General features: G+C 42.7%; 1 protein-coding gene across 5 annotated transcripts in view; it reads left to right on the top strand.

The window, feature by feature from the left end:
- Positions 1-16,503, top strand: part of LOC105010631 (arginyl-tRNA--protein transferase 1) — a 76,732-nt gene extending 60,229 nt beyond the window's left edge. For 2 of the 5 annotated variants that reach the window (XM_010870069.4, XM_010870068.4), the window contains exon 13: positions 15,469-16,501. In XM_010870069.4, coding sequence (XP_010868371.2) covers positions 15,469-15,647 — 179 coding nt within the window. In that variant the 3' untranslated portion in view covers positions 15,648-16,501. Of the gene's footprint in view, positions 1-14,480; positions 14,737-15,468 lie in introns of those variants that run through there. The other 3 variants (XM_010870071.5, XM_010870067.4, XM_020047405.3) reach the window with 3 other exon arrangements.
- Positions 16,504-20,220: the final 3,717 nt, after the last annotated feature.

Here is a 20,220-nt window from a genome sequence, read left to right as displayed (position 1 = left end):
TGTCAATCACAGCGTGGGCAGTAGGATTGGGCAATACGGCCAAATTGTATTCCAGTGCAGTCCATAAGTAATGACAGTGACACAAGTTCTGTTTTGGCTTTTTCCACCAGCCCTTTGGGTTTTAAATGATATAATGATGATGGGGTGAAAGTACAGGCTGTCATCTTTAATCTGTTATTTGAGTTAAATTTTTATTTAGAAATAACATATTTGCCTGTACTGTAGTCCCCCTATGTAAGGGTATACTCTATGTAAGGGTATACTCTATGTAAGGGTATACTCTATGTAAGGGTATACTCTATGTAAGGGTATACTCTATGCAAGGGTATACTCTATGCAAGGGTATACTCTATGTAAGGGTATACTCTATGTAAGGGTATTTGGACAAATGGATTTACTGCTTTCATATTAGGTAGGTGTTGTATGTTGTCTTGTTTGCATTATTACTGCAGTCACAAGAGAACAGTCATTGTCTAAATTCTAGACTCTGCATTTGGAGTAGGTTGTAAGACAACACAAGGGCTAAAGAAGTGCCCGTGCAATTCAAGCAGGCCATCATGATGCCAACAAATCAGAATAAATTGATCAGACATATGGTGCCCTCCAGAATTTTTGGCACCCAGATGTCAGCAAACCAGACTGTGAACAAAATGGGATTGTTTATCAGCTTCTTATTACATTAAATAAACCATATTAATTAAATTAAACATTTTATTAAACAAACAACTAATTATTTTAGATGGCTGCAGTACGGGCCTGGCAGAACATCACCAGAGAAGACGCCCAGTGTCTGGTGATGTCTACGGATTGCTAAATGCAAAGGATTTGCCACCAAATACTAAATATGTTGACTAAACCTAAAAAACGAAACCTGGTGCAATATCACACAGCTAATTAAGTCAATTGGCAACAGGTCAGTAACATGATTGTGTATTAAAAGATCATTCCAGAGAGGATGAGTCTTTCAGAAGTGAGGACTGGGAGGGGTTCACCACTGTGAAAGACTGTGCAGGCAAATAGTGCAACACTTTTAGAATAACGTTTCTCAACATGAAATTGCAGAGATTTTGGGGATCTCATCATCTACGGTACATAATATCATTAAAAGATTCAGAGAATCCAGAGAAATCCCTGTATTCAAGGGACAAGACCGAAAACCAATATTGAATGGCTGTGATCTTCGGGGCCTCAGGCGGCACTTCATTAAAAACAGACACGATTCTGTAGTGGAAATCACTGCATGGTCTCAGGAACACTTCCGAAAACCACTGTCTGTGAACACAGTACATCAATGTATCCACAAATGCAGGTGAAAATTCTACCATGCAAAGAAGAAACCAGATATAAAAACATCCAGAACTACCGCCCCCTTCTCTGGGCCCAAGCTCATTTACTATGGACTGAGGCAAAGTGGATAACTGTCCTGTGGTCTGACAAATCAAAATTAGAAATAATTTTTGGGAATCATGGACGCTGCGTCCTCCGGACTGAAGAGGAGAGGGAACATCCGGCTCCTTATCAGCGCGCAGTTGAAAAGCCACCATCCATGATGGTATGGGTGACATGCACTTCTGTGAAGGCACTATTAATGCTGAACAATATATACAGGTTTTGGGCGACATGTGCTGCCATCCAGAAGACTACTTTTTCAGGGAAGGCCTTGCTTGTTTCATCAATGCCAAACTACATTCTGCAGTTATTACAACAGCATGGCTCCATACTAAAACTAGTAAACTTGCCTGCCTGCAGTCCAGACCTGTCACCCATTTAAAACAATTATGAAAACGCGTTATGAAACGAAAAATACAAAAAAGAAGAGCCTGAACTGTTGCAATCCTATATCAAGCAATAATGGGAATACATTTCAGTTTCCAAACTACATCAATTTGTGGCTCCTCAATTCCCAAATGCTTACATTGTAGAAAGAAGAGGTGATGCAACACAGTGGTAAACATGCCCCTGTCTTTTTTCTTCATGTATTTTATGTATATGCTGGCATCAAATTCACAATGGGCATGTATTTTTCCAAAAACAATACATTTCTCAATTTCAACATTGATATAGTGTCTTTGTACTAGTTTTAATTAAAAATAGGGATACATTATTTGCATGTCAATGCATTCTGTTTATATTTGCATTTTATGCTGTGTCCCAGCATGTTTTGGAAACTTGGTGAATACCACTTGAAATTAAAGCTGACAGTCTGCACTAACCTCTTTGTCATAGTTTAATTTGAAATCCAATGTGCTGGAGTACAGAGCCAAAACAACAAAACTTAAGTCACAGTCCAAATATTTATGGACTGCACTATAAATCAATTTTGTGTTTTCAAGTTATACCAATTTAATTTGTGTCATTAGTAGTAATTGACTCTAGGATGGTAACAGACACATTCAAAGTTTTGAGGGGCTTTCATTCTCTGATCAGAATCACTTAAATTCCAATTACATTTACACATCGCCAGAATTTGATTTCATGTAAAGGTGGTTTTATACTCTACCAAGCTAGAACAAAACGAGCTGAAAACTAGTCTCATTTGTTTAGCACTGCAACATTCCCCACATTATACGACCCCAGCAGGAGTCCCAGCTGTTGGACGGTATTCACAAGCTGTCTTGGATGCAGGCGTGTGCCTGGATGAACCCACGCATGAACCCACTCGTCCGAGTGCGATCGAAATACAACATCCTTGTATGTTGAAACCTTTCTGGGTTGGCTCCAGACACGGCGCGGTCTCCGACCCCTGGTCAGATTGTGCGCTGGCTCAACCGGCTCCACTTTGGACCCAGCGTCCAAAATAGTGCCTTGTTCCCTACATAGTGCACTTTTCACCATTGCCCTATGGGATCCCCGCAGTTAGAAGTAGTGTACCCTATAAAGGGAGTGGAGCAGCATTCGGGAGGCACCCAGTGTTATTATTGCAAGAATAATGATATAAGTGATAATAGCTGGGCCGACCAGCAGACGCCATGGTTGGGAGGAAAAGGGGGGAAGGGGGGTTGGTGGGGGCTTCACTCCTGGTAACTACCAAGTGGGGTACTTGAATGTACTTTCAGTCGCACACACACTCGTCTCTCTCCCTCCCTCCTCCTCCTCTCAGCGTCCTACTCCGCTGACTCTACATTTCTCTGCTCTTCTCAGAGTTGTGAAAGAATTCACATCAGAACACCCATGCACACACATCCTTTTAAACCGGTTTCTCTCTACTGGGTTTGCTTTGAACCGTAATTTTAAACCTGTTATTCTCAGTGGCGACAATATTTGTGTTGTGATTGTTTGTGGGGGGAAATAGAATCAAAATACGTCCAAATGTACGCAAGTGTCTTTGCCTCGTTGCAGCAACTCCTGACAGGCCCTGGTGAGTTGAAGATCAAGATGTTCCTCCCATGCTGATTTCGCCAAGCCGTTCCTATCACACTGCCCATTATCCTGGAAGTACTGGCAAACCACCATGATTGAGGTTGCACACGCCCAGCCTACCACAGGGGTCTCTACATTCTAAAAATTAATTTAGGGGTTTATCACACTGAAGCTCTGTGCAATGTCGTCGGTTATTAAAGAAAAAATAAATGATGGATTTCATTTGAAAGGGTCCTTCAAATACATTTTATGGGTTCCCCCACTGATTCCATTTGTAGAAATACAAAAATGTTCTACAGTGACCTTTCCATTTTACAGTTCAGTGTCCCGAAAAGGCAAGCAGCCCTTGTCTGAGACTAACCCTGCACCGTGCTGAGCCTCTGCAAGGCATCTGGGCATTAACGCTGTGCCACAACCAGGAATCTGTGGTTGTGTTGCTTTTAAAAACTGATTTTAAAGCTATTCATATTTGACAAGAGAACAATGTTCCCACCTTTTTCATATAGTCAATAATCGCAAACTCCTTATTTTACAGTTGTGCTCAAAAGTTTGCATACCCTTGGAGAATTGGTAATATACACTCACCTAAAGGATTATTAGGAACACCTGTTCAATTTCTCATTAATGCAATTATCTAATCAACCTATCACATGGCAGTTGCTTCAATGCATTTAGGGGTCTGGTCCTGGTCAAGACAATCTCCTGAACTCTAAACTGAATGTCAGAATGGGAAAGAAAGGGGATTTAAGCAATTTTGAGCGTGGCATGGTTGTTGGTGCCAGACAATCTGCTCAGTTACTGGGATTTTCATGCACAACCATTTCTAGGGTTTACAAAGAATGGTGTGAAAAGGGAAAAACATCCAGTATGTGGCAGTCCTGTGGGCGAAAATGCCTTGTTGATGCTAGAAGTCAGAGGAGAATGGGCCGACTGATTCAAGCTGATAGAAGAGTAACTTTGACTGAAATAACCACTCGTTACAACCGAGGTATGCAGCAATGCATTTGTGAAGCCATAACACGCACAACCTTGAGGCGGATGGGCTACAACAGCAAAGACCCCACCGGGTACCACTCATCTCCACTAAAAATAGGGAAAAAAAGGCTACAATTTGCACGAGCTCACCAAAATTGGACAGTTGAAGACTGGAAGAATGTTGCCTGGTCTGATGAGTCTCGATTTCTGTTGAGACATTCAGATGGTAGAGTCAGAATTTGGCGTAAACAGAATGAGAACATGGATCCATCATACCTTGTTACCACTGTGCAGGCTGGTGGTGGTGGTGGTGGTGGTGTAATGGTGTGGGGGATGTTTTCTTGGCACACTTTAGGCCCCTTAGAGCCAATTGGGCATCGTTTAAATGCCAGTGGAAAGGGACGTTCGTGCCATGGATGTGCATCCCACAAATCTCCATCAACTGCAAGATGCTATCCTATCAATATGGGCCAACATTTCTAAAGAATGCTTTCAGCACCTTGTTGAATCAATGCCACGTAGAATTAAGGCAGTTCTGAAGGTGAAAGGGGGTCAAACACAGTATTAGTATGATGTTCCTAATAATCCTTTAGGTGAGTGTATGTACCCTTTGTAAAGAAAACATGAGTGAGCAGGCAAAACACGTCTTTTATTTCTTATGGGATTCACATTCAACTGCAGGTCATAACAGAATGGCACAATCATAAAACAAAACATGGCAACAAAGAAAAAAATTAACTGACCCCTGTTCAAAAGGTCTGCATAACCTCAGTTCCTAATACTATGTATTGCCCCCTTTAGCATCAATGAAAGCGTGCAGTCTTTTGTAATAGAGGCCCTGAATTCTTGCAGGTGGTATAGCTGCTCATTTGTCTTGGCAAAATGCCTCCAGGTCATGCAAAGTCTTTGGTCGTCTTGCATGAACTGCATGTTTGAGATCTCATGTCATTCGACCATGTATCATCGTTCAAGTATGTTCAGGTATCGTCGCATTCTGCTCCTTGAAACAAGCACATCATCCTTTTCCAGAGAAGCCTGTATTTCTCCTGAGGTTACCTGTGGGTTTTTCTTTGTATCCCGTAAAATTCTTCTGGCAGTTTTGGCTGACCTTGGGTTGGTATCAAGAGATCCCTACATTTTCCACTTCTTAATTAGTGATTGAACTGGTAGTAACTTGCATTTGCAAGGCTTTGGATTTCCTTTTATATCCATTTCCATCTTTATAAAGATCCATTACCTTGTTACGGAGGTCTTTTGACAGTTCTTTTGTGCTCCCCATGGCTCAGTATCTAGCCTGCTCAGTGCATTCACCTGTAATTGCCATTTTCACCTGTGTTTGTCACCTAGTGTGTCTGTAACAAGGCCAAACATTCAAGGGTATGTAAACTTTTGATCAGGGCCATTTGGTCGATTTGATTTAAAAATTAGCCAAACAACTATGTGATAATAAATGGCTTCATATGATCACTATCCTTAAATAAAAGTAAAAATGTCACTATTTCTGCCAGGGTATGCAAACTTATGAGCAAAACTGTTTAAAAAAGATTACTAGCAATTTGACCTGTATGACCCCACAACAGTTGGTTAAAAGCATCGCTAATAGCTCTGTATGCATTCTGTGATTTGAAGGATTTGGAATTCCCAGCTCCCATGGTGCATCCAAACACTTTAGCTCTTCCCCACTTAGCCTGGCTCAGATTTCTACTGGCTTATCTCTGGCTATGGAAACAAGTGTTCAGGACAGAGTCTTGCAGATCCTTTGTCAAAGAGAAACTCCTCAACAAACCATTCTGATATTTAGAAAGTTAAAAGGAAAATCCACTGAAGTTTAAGAGTTTGAGTGTCTATGGCAGACTACAAGTGGATAATCGCTGCTGATGCGTCTTTGTCTCACACGCTCACGCTTTATGCATGACTATTGCGATGTCCAACTTCCCTCGTTTTGCTATCGTCATGGGGATTTTTGTGGGTGCTTGTGCACGTTTATGGAGGGATGGAAGTGGGTACCGTTGACCATGAGAGAGGGAGACTGAGAGAGAGACACACACAAGCAGAGAGTGGGAGAGAGACATTTTCTATTATTGTGTCAACAGACTGATGTCACTGTTGGAGCTGGTGCCATGCAGGGAGGTAGAACACTGTAGACGTTGGGGAGCGGTTACGGAAAAACTGACCGTGCCTCTGCCTGTGCTCCTCCCCTGGCCGCCACTCTTTCCCCCTCCACTCCCCTCTTACCTCAGTGGACTTTTCAGGTCAAACGTTACGGCGAGGTATATGGCAAGGCTATGGTCAGCAGCAGAATGCTTCAAAACAGAAGAAGTGTGTTTTTAACTAGGCAAATTCAAGTAGTTACATGTCGTAACAAAACTTTTATATAGTTTCTGTAGTCCCACTATTAATCTTTTGTCTGATGTCAAATGAATCCGTCCCATGGCTATGAGGAAAGGTCCTGTAAAAGAGTTTGTGGATTTTATTGTGACCTTATGACTTGCCAACATCATCTTTAACGTCCATCCCGAATAAGAAACCTTCATTGCTTTCTACACTTGAATGTTTCCTATGCTCTTTTCATCGAAGTGAAAGAACCACACCCATTTCAAGCTTTATGGGTATTTTGAGAGACAGTTTGTAAAAACAAGTCATTGTCACTGAACATGATTTAATGACTTAATGCATGTATGTCTGACTTCTCAATTATCGATCGTTGGTAAAGGTCTATACTGTGCATTAAAGAGGTACTCGCATTGTTGTATATTGATAGTCAAGGTGGTTTGCTTAGCACAGGCCAGAGCTGAGGTTGTCATTCAGAGAGTTGCGACTAAAAATATAAAACAAATGGAAGTCTACGGCAAGGGTCATGTGGGCATATGTTAGTGGTGGAGGAACATTGGGTAGTTGCATTTTGCCGTCTATGATCACATCATGTTTTTGCTGTAATTTGCTGTCAGAACCAACACTCCAGGATTTTTCCATCATAGCTTGTTGTAAATCTTTAGTTGTTTTCGGCACTTACATTTCCATGACTCATCACTGGGTTGGTGCATATGTTTGTCTTATTTCACACATGTTCAAGTTGTATAATAAGTAGGTGTACCCCACTCTCACCCTTGGAGACTGAGGTCACAGCCAATAGATCAGAATTTGTTTCATACCAGTCACTTAGCAATTAAGGTTAACCGTCTTGCTCAAGGTCAGAACGACAGTTTAGTCACCTCTTGTCCTTCTGCAGCTGTTCTGTTTAGACCACTGAATCATATAATGTTAACCAAGGGTAGAAAACTTCCGTCCCGGAGGGCCCAAACACTTCTGGTTTTCATCATCTCCTAATAAGGGACTGATTCCCGACCTAGGACAGCAGGTGAGGGAACAAAACTACGAAGTAGAAACAAATACCAATTGTTTAGGCCCTTCCACGATTGGAGTTGCCTCTGTATGGTGAGTTCCATGGCTGTTCTCAGCCCTATAGTGTTTGTGTGTCTAACAGCAGTACTTTCTCTCCTGTGCAGCTTGTATTATATTAGGCTTTGGCGTTTAGTGTTGACAACGTGGTGCCAGCACATTTCAATGCTTGTGTTACAGCTATCCCCCAAAGCCATGTTGATTGAGGCTTTCAGATGGGGTTGGTACAAGCTAGCGGCAGTAACTATTGTCTTTACAAAAATACAGCAGGAAGGGTTTTGTGAAAGAGACCGTAGAGCCCAATTGGGGACTTGTCAACTTTTGAGCTATTTTCGCAGAATATAGCAAAATATTCAAGTAGAGATTTCCATTATATCCATCATCACATATAGAAACCATGAGATCACTTTCCACAAAATATTTCAGGGTTAGCATTAAAGATATATTCTGAGACTTCTGCGAATTCATTTTATCTATATATTTTATATGTAGTTTATATGTGCATGACTTATAAGTATAATCATGATCATACCTCAGTTAGCCATTACATTTGAAAGAAAATTATTTTGATAACATGGGTCACATATTGGCACATTACTTAAAGGTGCACTATGCAACTTGTAATGCCACTTTAACGCCACATATCATCAGTGAGTTGAATATGTGTTCTACAACTCTGACACTATCCTTACTACAGTAAGTTGATGGGCCCTTTCCATAAATACGTAACACAGAATTAAACAACTAAACCAATCAAAACGTTATCTGGGCTGTCTAGTGCATTATATACATTGCCGTATTTCAGAGACTTGTTGATGGCTATTTAGCGAACATGAAACCGTAATTGTGCTAGTTAGCTTTAACTGAGTTAGCTTTAACCCTTTGACCAGTTTGCAAAAGGCTAAATCTAGCTAGAAAGCAATATAATTGTTTCCTCTGAGCAAAGTCCACTTATGCTTTAGGTTTGGTCAAACAGCCCACAGTGCATGCATGTTTTTCTTAACATTTTACATAGAACACCAGGTTGTAATGCTATTTTCCAGCAATAAATTGAGTCAAGGAGTGTCTGCTTGGACACAACTTGGCTAGCTAACATTAGCTTATTGTCTTGACCAGAGACTTTGGAGAAACCTTCCTAAAACGTATTTGCGCTCATATAATTAAAATAAACAGGAACATAAAATGATTTTCTACGTAGTATAATTGTTTCTCCATCATCATCAATCTAGTAACTTACACATATTTTTCCTTGACTATCCAGCCAACTAGCTAAATAAGGTGATGTAACCTACTTGTGAAATAGAAAGGTGGGCAACTCTGCACCACTGTTCATGCAAACGTCAGCCATCAAATGCAAAATGTACCCACATTTTACTCTGTGCTTTGTCTTATTCTAGTGTTGCTTCTGTATATTTTTGTTTTTGGAACACTCCATGTAGGACTACATGAACCCAAACAAAGCTTGTCATTGGCCTTCACCTTATACACCTTCAAGGAAGTATACACCTACGAACATCCCAGCCTTCTAAGTTTTGCTTGCAACCGTGGCACTGGGGATAGTGTCAGTCCTGGCACTGCTAGAGACTGTTTTTAACGTTAACTGATGGTATGTAAGGGGTATTTTTGGATATTTTAAATGGAAAATGCTGCATAGGACGCCTTTAATTTTTCAGGACACGTTGTTGATCAACAATGACACTTTTACAGCCAGTGGCCAAAATTCCATAAAGCATCTTTAAATTTGAACTACAATGGGGTAAATCCACATAGTATTAATGCTATAGCTAAGCCTTAAAGGAGCACATATTTTAGGGTTAGTTCCCCAGATCACATTAAAGGCTAATTGTACCATAGCTCTCCTACATAATGTACTAATTACTAATGTTAGCAATGATATATTTGGGCAGTTAAAAATACAACATCTTTGCCTGGCTGTGTGAATTACAAGCAAAGGCAGAACGGTTCCCTTTCACGTTTTGTTTGCCTATTGCCAGCACCAAATGCACCCATATTAAGTAACTACAGCAGATCTCACGGATAAACAGCACATTGGCTTTTTTCTGGGTTATTACCATACTGACAAACAAGAACAATGGCAATAACAATAAAAATTCATGGTCTTTCACCTTTTGGCCAGCAAATTACATAATTATAGGCAACTCTACAGTAAGCATTGACATAAACATTCTGTGTAGTCTACAGATTATAAACAAACAGTTGTGCTCAAAAGTTTGCATACCCGGGCAGAAATTGTGAAATGATGGCATTGATTTTGAAAATATGACTGATCATGCAAAACATTTTTACTTAAGGATAGTTATCATATGAAGCCATTTATTATCACATAGTTGTTTGGCTCCTTTTTAAATCATTATGATAGCAGAAATCCCCCAAATGGCTCTGATCAAAAGTTTACATACCCTTGAATGTTTGGCCTTGTTACAGACACACAAGGTGACACACACAGGTAAAAATGGCAATTAACTGTGAATTTCCCACACCTGTGGCTTTTTAAATTGCAATTCGTGTCTGTGTATAAATAGTCAATGAGTTTGTTAGCTCTCACGTGGATGCACTGAGCAGGCTAGATACTGAGCCATGGGGAGCAGAAAAGAGCTGACTTGCGTAACAAGGTAATGGAACTTCGTAAAGATGGAAAAGGATATAAAAAGATATCCAAAGCCTTGCAAATGCCAGTCAGTACTGTTCAACCACTTTTTAAGAAGTGGAAAATGTAGGGATCTCTTGATACCAAACCAAGGACATGTAGAACAAGAAAGATTTCAGGCAAAACAGCCAGCAAATGTTTTCAGGATACAAAGAAAAACTCACAGGTAACCTCAGGAGAAATACAGGCTGCCCTGTTGTGGTTTCAAGGAGCACAATATGACGATACTTGAACAAAAATGAGCTGCCTGGTCGAGTTGCCAGGAAGAAGCCTTTACTGTGCAAATGCCTCAAAAAAGCCCAGTTACAATATGACTGACAACACCTTGACACGCCTCACTGCTCCTGGCAAACTGTAATTTGGAGTGAGCTTTGGGTCATGACCGAAAGGACAAGATCCCGGATACAGGCGGCCGAAATGAGCTTTCTCCGCAGGGTGGCTGGGTGATCCCTTAGAGATAGGGTGAGAAGCTCGGTCACCCGGGAGGAGCTCAGAGTAGAGCCGCTGCTCCTCCACATCGAGAGGGGTCAGCTGAGGTGGCTTGGGCATCTGTTTCGGATGCCTCCGGAACGTGTTCCGGTCCCGTCCCACCGGGAGGAGACCCCGGGGAAGACCTAGGACACGCTGGAGGGACTATGTCTCCCGGCTGGCCTGGGAACGCCTCGGTGTCCCCCCAGAAGAGCTGGAGGAAGTGTCTAGGGAGAGGGATGTCTGGGCATCTCTGCTTAGACTGCTGCCCCCATGACCCGGCCCCGGATAGGCGGAAGATGATGATAGACCAAAATAGGGCTTTATGGTCACAACCATAGGCGCTATGTTTGGAGGATGGTCAACAAGGCCTATAGTGAACAGAATACCATCCTCACTGTGAAGCATGGTGGTGGCTCACTGATGTTTTGGGTGTGTGTGAGCTCTAAAGGCACAAGGAATCTTGTGAAAATTGATGGCAAGATGAATGCAGCATGCTATCATAAAAAACTGGCAGGCAATTTGCATTATTTTGCACGAAAGCGGCGTATTTGGACCCTCCTGGACTTTCCAGCACGACAATGACCCTTAGCACAAGGCCAATTTGACCCCTCCAGTGGTTACAGCAGAATATGGTGAAGGTTCTGGAGTGGCCATCACAGTCTCCTGACCTTAATGTGTGGTTCATGCAAGACGACCAAAGACTTTGCATGACCGGCAGGCATTTTGCCAAAACGAATGGGCGGCTATACCACCTGCAAGAACTCGGGGCCTCATAGACAAATACTACAGAAGAATGCACGCTGTCATTGATGCTGAAGGGGGTTGCTGGTTCTCTATAAGATGGAGGCCCTCTGGTAGTGAAGTGTGTGTGGGGAGTGCAAATCTTAAAGTTTACACTGGTGTGTGGAAACAGGGCACAGGTTACATGACTGAAGCTGTGAGCCCAGACTCCTAGCTCTGTCTGACCTCAGGCATGTTCTAAACTCGGGGCCACTCTCTATCTCTCACACACACTGTTGTAATCTCTGTTTGTTTTACAGAGACATGGGAGCAATGCTCTTTCCTTAGGGTAAACACTTGTTATAGGGTGCACCCCCCCACCCCCGAACCTTAAGTGTTGCAGACTGGCGCCAACACGCACACTTCTCTCCCTCCCCGCCTGGTCGAGTGCCTGTGGTTTCGCTGTACCTTAACCAGTGCTAACTATTGGAAGCGTGTGTTCAGGTGGTAAAGTCAGACGGCATGGTGCCAGGCCACCGGGAGGAGCGAGTGATGCCTTCTTTTCTTCTTCTCCGAGTCCTAGTCTGAGAGAGCACCCAGAGTAACTGTGGAATAACACACAAATAACGTTTGCACACACGCAGTAAAAAGAAAAAAAGCCATGTGTCTGCATTGTTACGTGTCTGGCTCGTGTCCTCATCAGTCGCTCGGTCTCTCTAAGACTGGTTGTCAGAGGCACTTCAGTTACGCTCATGACAAGTACCACCAGCTCCTGTGTCTGGCTAGAGCGCTAAGACGCTCATCCTGAGTGGATCACTCCATCCTTCCATCTAGTGAGAGAGTCCTAACCCCCTCTTACCTCTCCTTCAGATCCCCCTGTCATGGCCAAGACAGAGGGATTGAGAATTGGAAGTTGTTAGGTAGGCTCTGAGTGGTTTTAATGAGTGACTGGCTTTTAGTCCAGATCTGTCGCGCCTCTCTGCTTTCTTCACGTGCCTCTAGTTAAATTATCTTATTGTAATCAGTGGTGATGTAACAACATAGAACGGACGCACTTGGAACCCACAAATCAACTCATTTCTTGGCTGGAGCTCACTTGAAAGTTGTCCTTCTCTTTTGACTTCCCTGTTTATATAAAGGAACTATAGATCAAAAAAATTTGCTCCTTCTGGTATCCTCTTTGCAAATTGGATGGACGATCCAGGGGTGTCAGCCTCGGAGCACCTTGTCTGAGTCATGGGTAGTTGCCTCAGCTCGGTCCCGACCCTGTCACTCCGGACTCTACTGTCCCCTCTTTACCTGTGACCTCTGACCTGGAAGCAGTCTGCCCTCCCTGTGGTCCGTGTCAGTGGACATCCGGTGGTCCTGACAGAGCGAAGAGTTCCGGGGCTGCTCAGCAGGCGAGCCCTGGAGGAAAGGGGGATGACTGGGACGATAGATGGTGGTGGTGGGGGGGGGGGGGCAAACAAACGCGGAATGGCGAAAGAGCTCTGTTTATAAGTGGAGCGGATGTTTGGATTGTCTGACGGCGAGAGCGAGAGAGAGACCTTGTGACAGCTCTGCACAGTGTTATTGGCGAGGTTAATTGGGCAGCTAAAAGCCTCTGCCTCTCGCTCCTCAGTTTATGACTGTTCCAAATGGCACCCCATTTCCCATGTAGGGGCACTCCTGTTATTAGGGCTATAGGGAAAAGTAGTACACTATGTAGGGAACACAATGCCACTTAGAACACACACTGTTTAATATTCTCTTCGTCTCTGCTGTACTCTGGAGGAAACAGCCTGCTGGCTCCATTCCGATGCGGTCAAAGTGATAGACAGGCACCAGAACGTCGGTGTCCCCGCTAGCAGCGCTCCATCCGGGCATCGACGCCAGATAGCACAGTGCTAACAGCGTTCCATTCGCTCGTCAACACTGCCGCTCTAGGAGGCATAGCAGGCAATGTCAATGAAATGTTATGAATTTTGATCACAATGGACAAAAACTAAATGCACAACATATAGCTTTTTTTAAGCCTCTTGGACTGTTTTTTTTTTTTTTTTATTGGGGGATGTTGCTGATGGAGGCTTGGTTTTCGCTAATCAGTATTTTTTGAGGAGGAGAATAAAACAACTTTTGGTTGGAAAAAAGTCTGAGATGAGATTTAAGCATGTTTAAACAAACATGAATCAACACTGTGGTGTCAATAATATCTCACTCAATAACAACAGATATTTGCCTGTGGATGGAGAGAGTTAGAAAGTAAGTTTCAGAGCCCAAGGGCTTTTTCCAGTGCCTTCTGTCTTAGTAAACCCAGTGGAAATATTCTTCAACAAACTGTTGTGCTGAGCTGTAGAGAAACACATGTTGACAGAAGTCAGAAAGTGTACAGAGTGAGTCATTAGTGGCCATCTCCCCCCTGCTTCATTTTCCTAGTTAATCTCTGATGTCATTATTTTCATTGATGAAGCGTCTCTAATTCTATGATATTCAGTAGTCTAGTGTGGTCTGGAGGTCAGTGCCCCTGTCACGTGCACATACTGCTGCAGCATGTATGGGAAAACCCATCCTCTCTTTCAGAAAAGAAATCAGATTCTTCTGTCGTTTCCTGCTCTGTCAAGAAAGCATAATATGTCCCAAGATACCACGCTTACGGTCCTGTCTTCTCCTTCTGGCCCACAACTCTTTCGATCCCGTTTCAATCCTGTTTGTCACAGAGTGCAAATGGCTTTCTGATTTTCCATAGATTGTCTGGGTCCTGGTGATGTTGGCACAGTAAACACGGATAAGCCAATGGGCAGGTTATTACAAGCGGATAAGCCAATGGGCAGGTTATTACAAGCGGATAAGCCAGTGGGCAGGTTATCAGAAGTAAACTCATTGTTTCTGTCGTCTTTGTCTGTTCCAGAACTTCTCCGCTGGAGAGCAGAGACTGCCTTTTGTAGAGCTAAGTTGGGGGAATATTTTTGGGAGTTCACTACAAATTAAAGCCATGAGCAAAAACCCACACACAGTCCATAACACCCTCCTCAGCTGGGCACCACATGGACCAAGTTCTAACCAGGAGAGGGAAGTAATGAAGGGGGAGGTGCATTTTTCCTCTTTTAATAACCATCATAACTTTCCTTCTGTTTGTCTTACGTGTCGCCACATGGCTCCACTGCCACAACCCCCCCCCCCCCCCCCCATGCTTCCGGACGCTTCCACATGTGGGGGTGCGGTATATATCTAAGACCTTAAAAAAAATCTCCATTTACGTTTCGTTTAGATTTTAGGCCTTAAAAGAAGGGTTAATCATAGCGAAATCCCCGTGCCTTGTGCTACCTCAAAGTCCCAGGGTCCCTCAAGGTGCATCGAACATGGGTTGCCTGCTTTCTTGCTCTTTTTTCCAACTCTACCAAAGACAAAGCCTGTTAAGCCTTCCTGATTTTTAAAAAGCTGTTATTTACTGTCCAGTCTTCAGGAAACTCATTGATAGCTTTAATGTCTGAGCGCCTAACAAGAGACGGATTTGGGCAAGTTGGCCAGGAGCAAGGCTTTGTGAACAACCCAAAATTGGACCAATTCGTCTCTATGGCTCAGTGTTTAAGAATATGTAGATATCTAACAGTTCCTGGAATTATCATGCATGCTCTTAACGCCCTGTCCATGCCAGCAAAGGTGTATGAGAAAGGGCCTGCCAAATACTAGGCCCCAGTACTTCAAAGCAAATGGATTGAGCTGCTTAGTTTGGCTTGTGATTGGATTCCATTCTACTTGGTGGTCTATTTGTAAGGATGTCACGTTACCGAACACTCAGCTAAAAACATCTTGTTTAGAACAGATAGGATTTCTTGTTCCATGTATTTCAGCAACGCATCACTGAGTTCACCGCTGGTCTCTTTGTCCCTTTCTAGGTGATAAAAAAGTGCTAAAGGATCTGGGCCGTCTACTGGTGCTGTACAGGCGGGCTGTCATGCCGTACGCCGCCTTTGCCCGCAAACGCAAGGGCTCCAACGATGAGGCGGAGGTAGAGCAGTACGCCAGACTGGTCGGTCAGGTCTGCGCAGAGAGGATCCTTCTCTACCGGGCATAACCCACAACCGACACGACCCAGCCAGATACATCGCCCAAGAATGTGTCCAACTCAGCCTGCCTGTCTGTCCAGGTTCATATTCAATAGGCACCAAAAGAAATGTGGTGAAACCTCTAGGAGTTACCTGAACTTGCCCAATCTGGAGCTCGTATTTATTTTTGGTTCCAAAACATTTTTATGACTGTGTGCCCTATTGAATACGACCTGCTTCTCTCTGTCCCACTGTCTTTGTAAGTGCTTTTCTTTGCTTCTGTCTATTTTAGCCTCACCTAAGCTCCACTAAACATAGACGAAACCAGTGCACTCAAGAATGTACATAATCTAGCACTCACCTGCCCGCCTGTTAGATGTGATCGTGTCTGAATCGCGGTTCATAGATTCTGGTCTCATCCAATACCGGCAAGATTGGAGTTGAATATTTTCTATATTTAGGTGTGAAATATCAACCCTGTTGATTAAGTGTCTTGTTATGAGTTAGCCATCACCTTATTTTACTGCAGGGCTTTCATCATTTCAGCACCGGACATGGTTGTCCATAGTACTGATTTGGGGTCAGATGGGGAGTACATGAGAAGCCAGTCTTCACTGACAATATAAGCCGACCTTGCATTGATCTAAAATCAGTGCAGTTGTGAAGAATCGGAAAGTTGCAGCTTCACGCTGGTGAGGTTTGAACTGTGCATGCCACACCTGCAATCCCTCACTGAAATGAAATATTATCAAGTGGTATTCCTGTGACGCTAATATATGTGTGTGTTCTGTATGCTTGTTCATTTGTCACTGATATTTATAGCTTTATTAGCCCTTTTATTATTGATACTGTTATTTTGTTTCAATAAAGGGATTAAATATCCAATGTCTTTTGTTTTTCAGATTTTGTTTCTATGCAAATCTTGTAAAGAACTACGGTGGATGTAAAACGTCTACACACCCCTGTTAAAATGCCAGGTTTTTGTGATGTAAAAGAATGAGGAAAAAGTCAGAACTTTTTCCACTTTTAATGTGAGCTATAATGTGAACATTTCAATTTAAAAATAACTGAAATCATCAAGGGGAAAAATGGAAAATGAAAACCTTACAATAACCTGGTTGTATAAGTGTGCACACCCTCTTCTGACTAGTGATGTGGCTGTGTTCAGAATTAACCAATCACATTCAAACTCATGTTAAATAGAAGTCATTACGCACCTGCCATCATTTAGAGTGACTCTGATTAATCACAAATAAAGTTCAGCTGTTCTAGTAGGATTTTCCTGACATTTTCTTAGTTGCATCTCTGAGCAAAAGCCATGGTCCACAGAGAGCTTCCAAAGCATCAGAGGGATGCTTGTTGAAAGATATCAGTCAAGAGGAGGGTACAAAATAATTTACAAAGCATTAGATATACCATGGAACACTGTAAAGACAGTCATCATCAAGTGGTGAAAATATGTCACAACAGAGACATTACCAAGAACTTGACGTCCCTCCAAAATTGATGAAAAGACAAGAAGAAAACTGGTCAGGGAGGCTTCCAAGAGGCCTACAGCAACATTAAAGAAACTGCACTGGCTGTGTTCTACATATGAATGGGCTATGGGGTAGGGTGGCAAGACGGAAGTCTTCCAAAAGCATGTGGGAAAATGTGTTATGGTCTGATGAAACCAAGGTTGAACTTTTTGGCCATAATTCCAAAGGTATGTTTGGCGCGAAAACAACACTGCACATCACCCAAAGAACACCATATCCACAGTGAAACCTGGTGGTGGCAGCATCATGCTTTGGGGCTGTTTTTCTTCAGCTGGAACCGGGGCCTTAGTCAGGGTGGAGGGAATTATGAGCAGTCCCAAATACCAAGCAATTTTGGCACAAAACCTTCAGGCTTCTGTTAGAAAGCTGAAGATGAAGTTCACCCTTCAGCACAACAATGACCCAAGCACACATCCCAATCCACAAAAGCATGGCTTCACAAAAAGAAGATTAATGTTTTGGAATGGCCCAGCCAGAGCCCAGACCTGAATACAATTGAACATCTGTGGGGTGATCTGAAGAGGGCCTCGCAATCTGACATATTTGGAGCGCTTTTGCAAAGAAGAGAGGGAAAATATTGCCAAGTTAAGATGTGCCATGCTAATAAAGAGTGCTGTAATAAAATCAAAAGGTGCTTCAACAAAGTATTAGTTTAAAGGTGTGCACACTTACGCAACTAGGTTATTGTGAGTTTTCTATTTTTCCCCCTCAAAGATTTCCGTTTTTCAATTGAATTGTTCATGTTATAAGTCACATTAAAGGTGGAAAAAGTTCTGACATGATTTATCTTTGTCTCATTATTTTACATCACAACAACCTGCCATTTTAACAGGGGTGTGTATAATTTTTATATCCACTGTATAAGCCTACCAGGAACACACATGTTTTCTTATTGTAGTTATTCTCCATTTTCCATAATTTTAACCTAAACTTTCTGCCTAAACCCCAATTATTATTACTTTTCTTTTTTTTTATGTTTACCCCATTTTTTATCCAGAATTTGATGATAGCTAATGCAAATTATACTTGCCCTTCTTCATTGCAGCAATTCACAGAAGATACAGTACAGTCAATGTTGAGATGTGTGTTACGAAATACCCGCAATCCAGTTCTGGTTCTTATAATGCCCGCATTCTGTCTCAGGCAATCTAGAGGGTTAAACTTACACACAGGAAGGAACACAAAAGTTTTACCTTAAGTTCACAGACGCCCAAGCCACCACACAGATTCATTAGAGCGTGATTAGGCAAGCTAACCCAAATATGATAACAAACCCCAGATGATGCCAGGCAATTGCACCACCACCAAGAAAAATATTATGGGTACAGCATTGTCTGTTTTACTATCTTTGTGGGGACTTCTGTTCCTCATATTTAGCAATACACTTGCTAAAAAAAAATAATTCCATAGCACATACTGTTTTGAACCTCACACACAAGCACAAAAAAGTGACTGTATCTTTTCACACAGTCTGATGTGGCTTGTTTGAGTTGGGCTAGTTGACAGGTGTCAAATATGTGAGCTGGCTGAACATGAATGCAAATAGCCTGTTCAGGTTCCAACAGTCAATGGCAGCTCCAGGCCATTAGCAGAGCCAGCCCCACGTCAACAGGCTAGTGTCCAGCTCTGAGTTTGGGTAGTGTTAATTACGTCACAACGTTTTAAAAATATTCTGGCAACACAAAATGTTCGCTACTTATTGGAATACAGACAGGCGATTGAAGAATCAGTCAGCCACCCCTTTTGGAGCCTAATAAACACGACCCAGGTCTGATCTAGTCCAGGCAGGACGAGATGCAGGCTGGGCCAAGAGTCAGCCTAAAGTCGAAGTGAACATTCAGTTCACTTCAAAAGCATTGTGCTGCAGCCATTTTGTGATCCTGCTGCTCATTTCTGTTGTGCAACTGCTGGGTGGCCCTCCTACTCACCCAGGAGCTTCAGTTAGCCTTGTGTAAGTAATATACTTTCACTCGCACACACGCACCGTACAGTGCTGTTTAAACATCACAGGCAGATATTCTGCCAGACTTGCATTAAAGAAACAGACACACACACACACACACATTTTAACCGCAGAACCTCAGACTGGGAGTGAGTCATTGAGTTTCAGCGTGGACATTATCTGTCTAGCAGGCCTGCTCGACTATTTGCTGTTGTGGTCTCCAGAGAGTTTCAGTCATGGTCATCGTCTGAAGCCAAGCCTGAAAAACAACTGCCTCACTACGCTGAAAGCACAAAGGAGAACAGCTTGCTTCCAGGTCTATTTGTGTGGGTCATGCGATGTGATGACCACTGAATTTGGCCAAACAGCACAAATAGATGCACACTACAACAAACCCATTTCTTCTGATGAATCACCACACCCTTCATTAAGACCTGCCCTTCCGGGGTTACTATCGATCCTGGTCACAGAAAAAGTGGTGTGCTGTAAAGTGAATATGATGCTTTTTCAGACATCGCCACATACCGTGTTTTTTGGAAGTAGGTCAAAGTGACAGGCTAATTATCCAAGAAATGAAACAGTTGCGCTGGCTGGGGCCATTTTGGACCCGGCTTTCCTCTCTAACATTAGCCATACCTTCTCTGGACCACAATCCCCCCTTCTACCTTGTGTGTGTGTCTCTCCTTGCTACAAACACACACTCCTCGATCCACCACGAGCAGATAGTCCTGGAGGACCACTGGATTACACACACATGCAGGCCCATGCCAAAATTATGAAGTTGCCCCTCCTGTCAAACTACTTGGCCTGACTCCTCCTGCAATTATGTGTTACATCCATGCCAGACTCAAGGCAACCTTTTCTATAACTTGTAATATGTAATGGAAGTCCACTCTTTTTACATGTGTTTGTTGTTTGTTTACTGTTCGGAAGACATTGGAATGAATTGTAAGGTTTGTTTGACCAGAAGGCGTTGAATTAATACTGTTAATCCTGTCATGCCATATGCTCCACTGAAGATAACCTATTCTGCATAACATTCCTAAAGCCTAAATCTGGGTCATTAACTTCAATATGGATCTAATTTAAAATTTTATCACATTTTCTCTTAAGTCAATTCCT

Source organism: Esox lucius, chromosome 6, assembly GCF_011004845.1.
Source record: "Esox lucius isolate fEsoLuc1 chromosome 6, fEsoLuc1.pri, whole genome shotgun sequence".
NCBI lineage: Eukaryota > Metazoa > Chordata > Actinopteri > Esociformes > Esocidae > Esox > Esox lucius.
The sequence above is the reverse complement of the archived record's forward strand: the minus strand, read 5'-3'. Positions and strand labels throughout refer to the sequence as shown.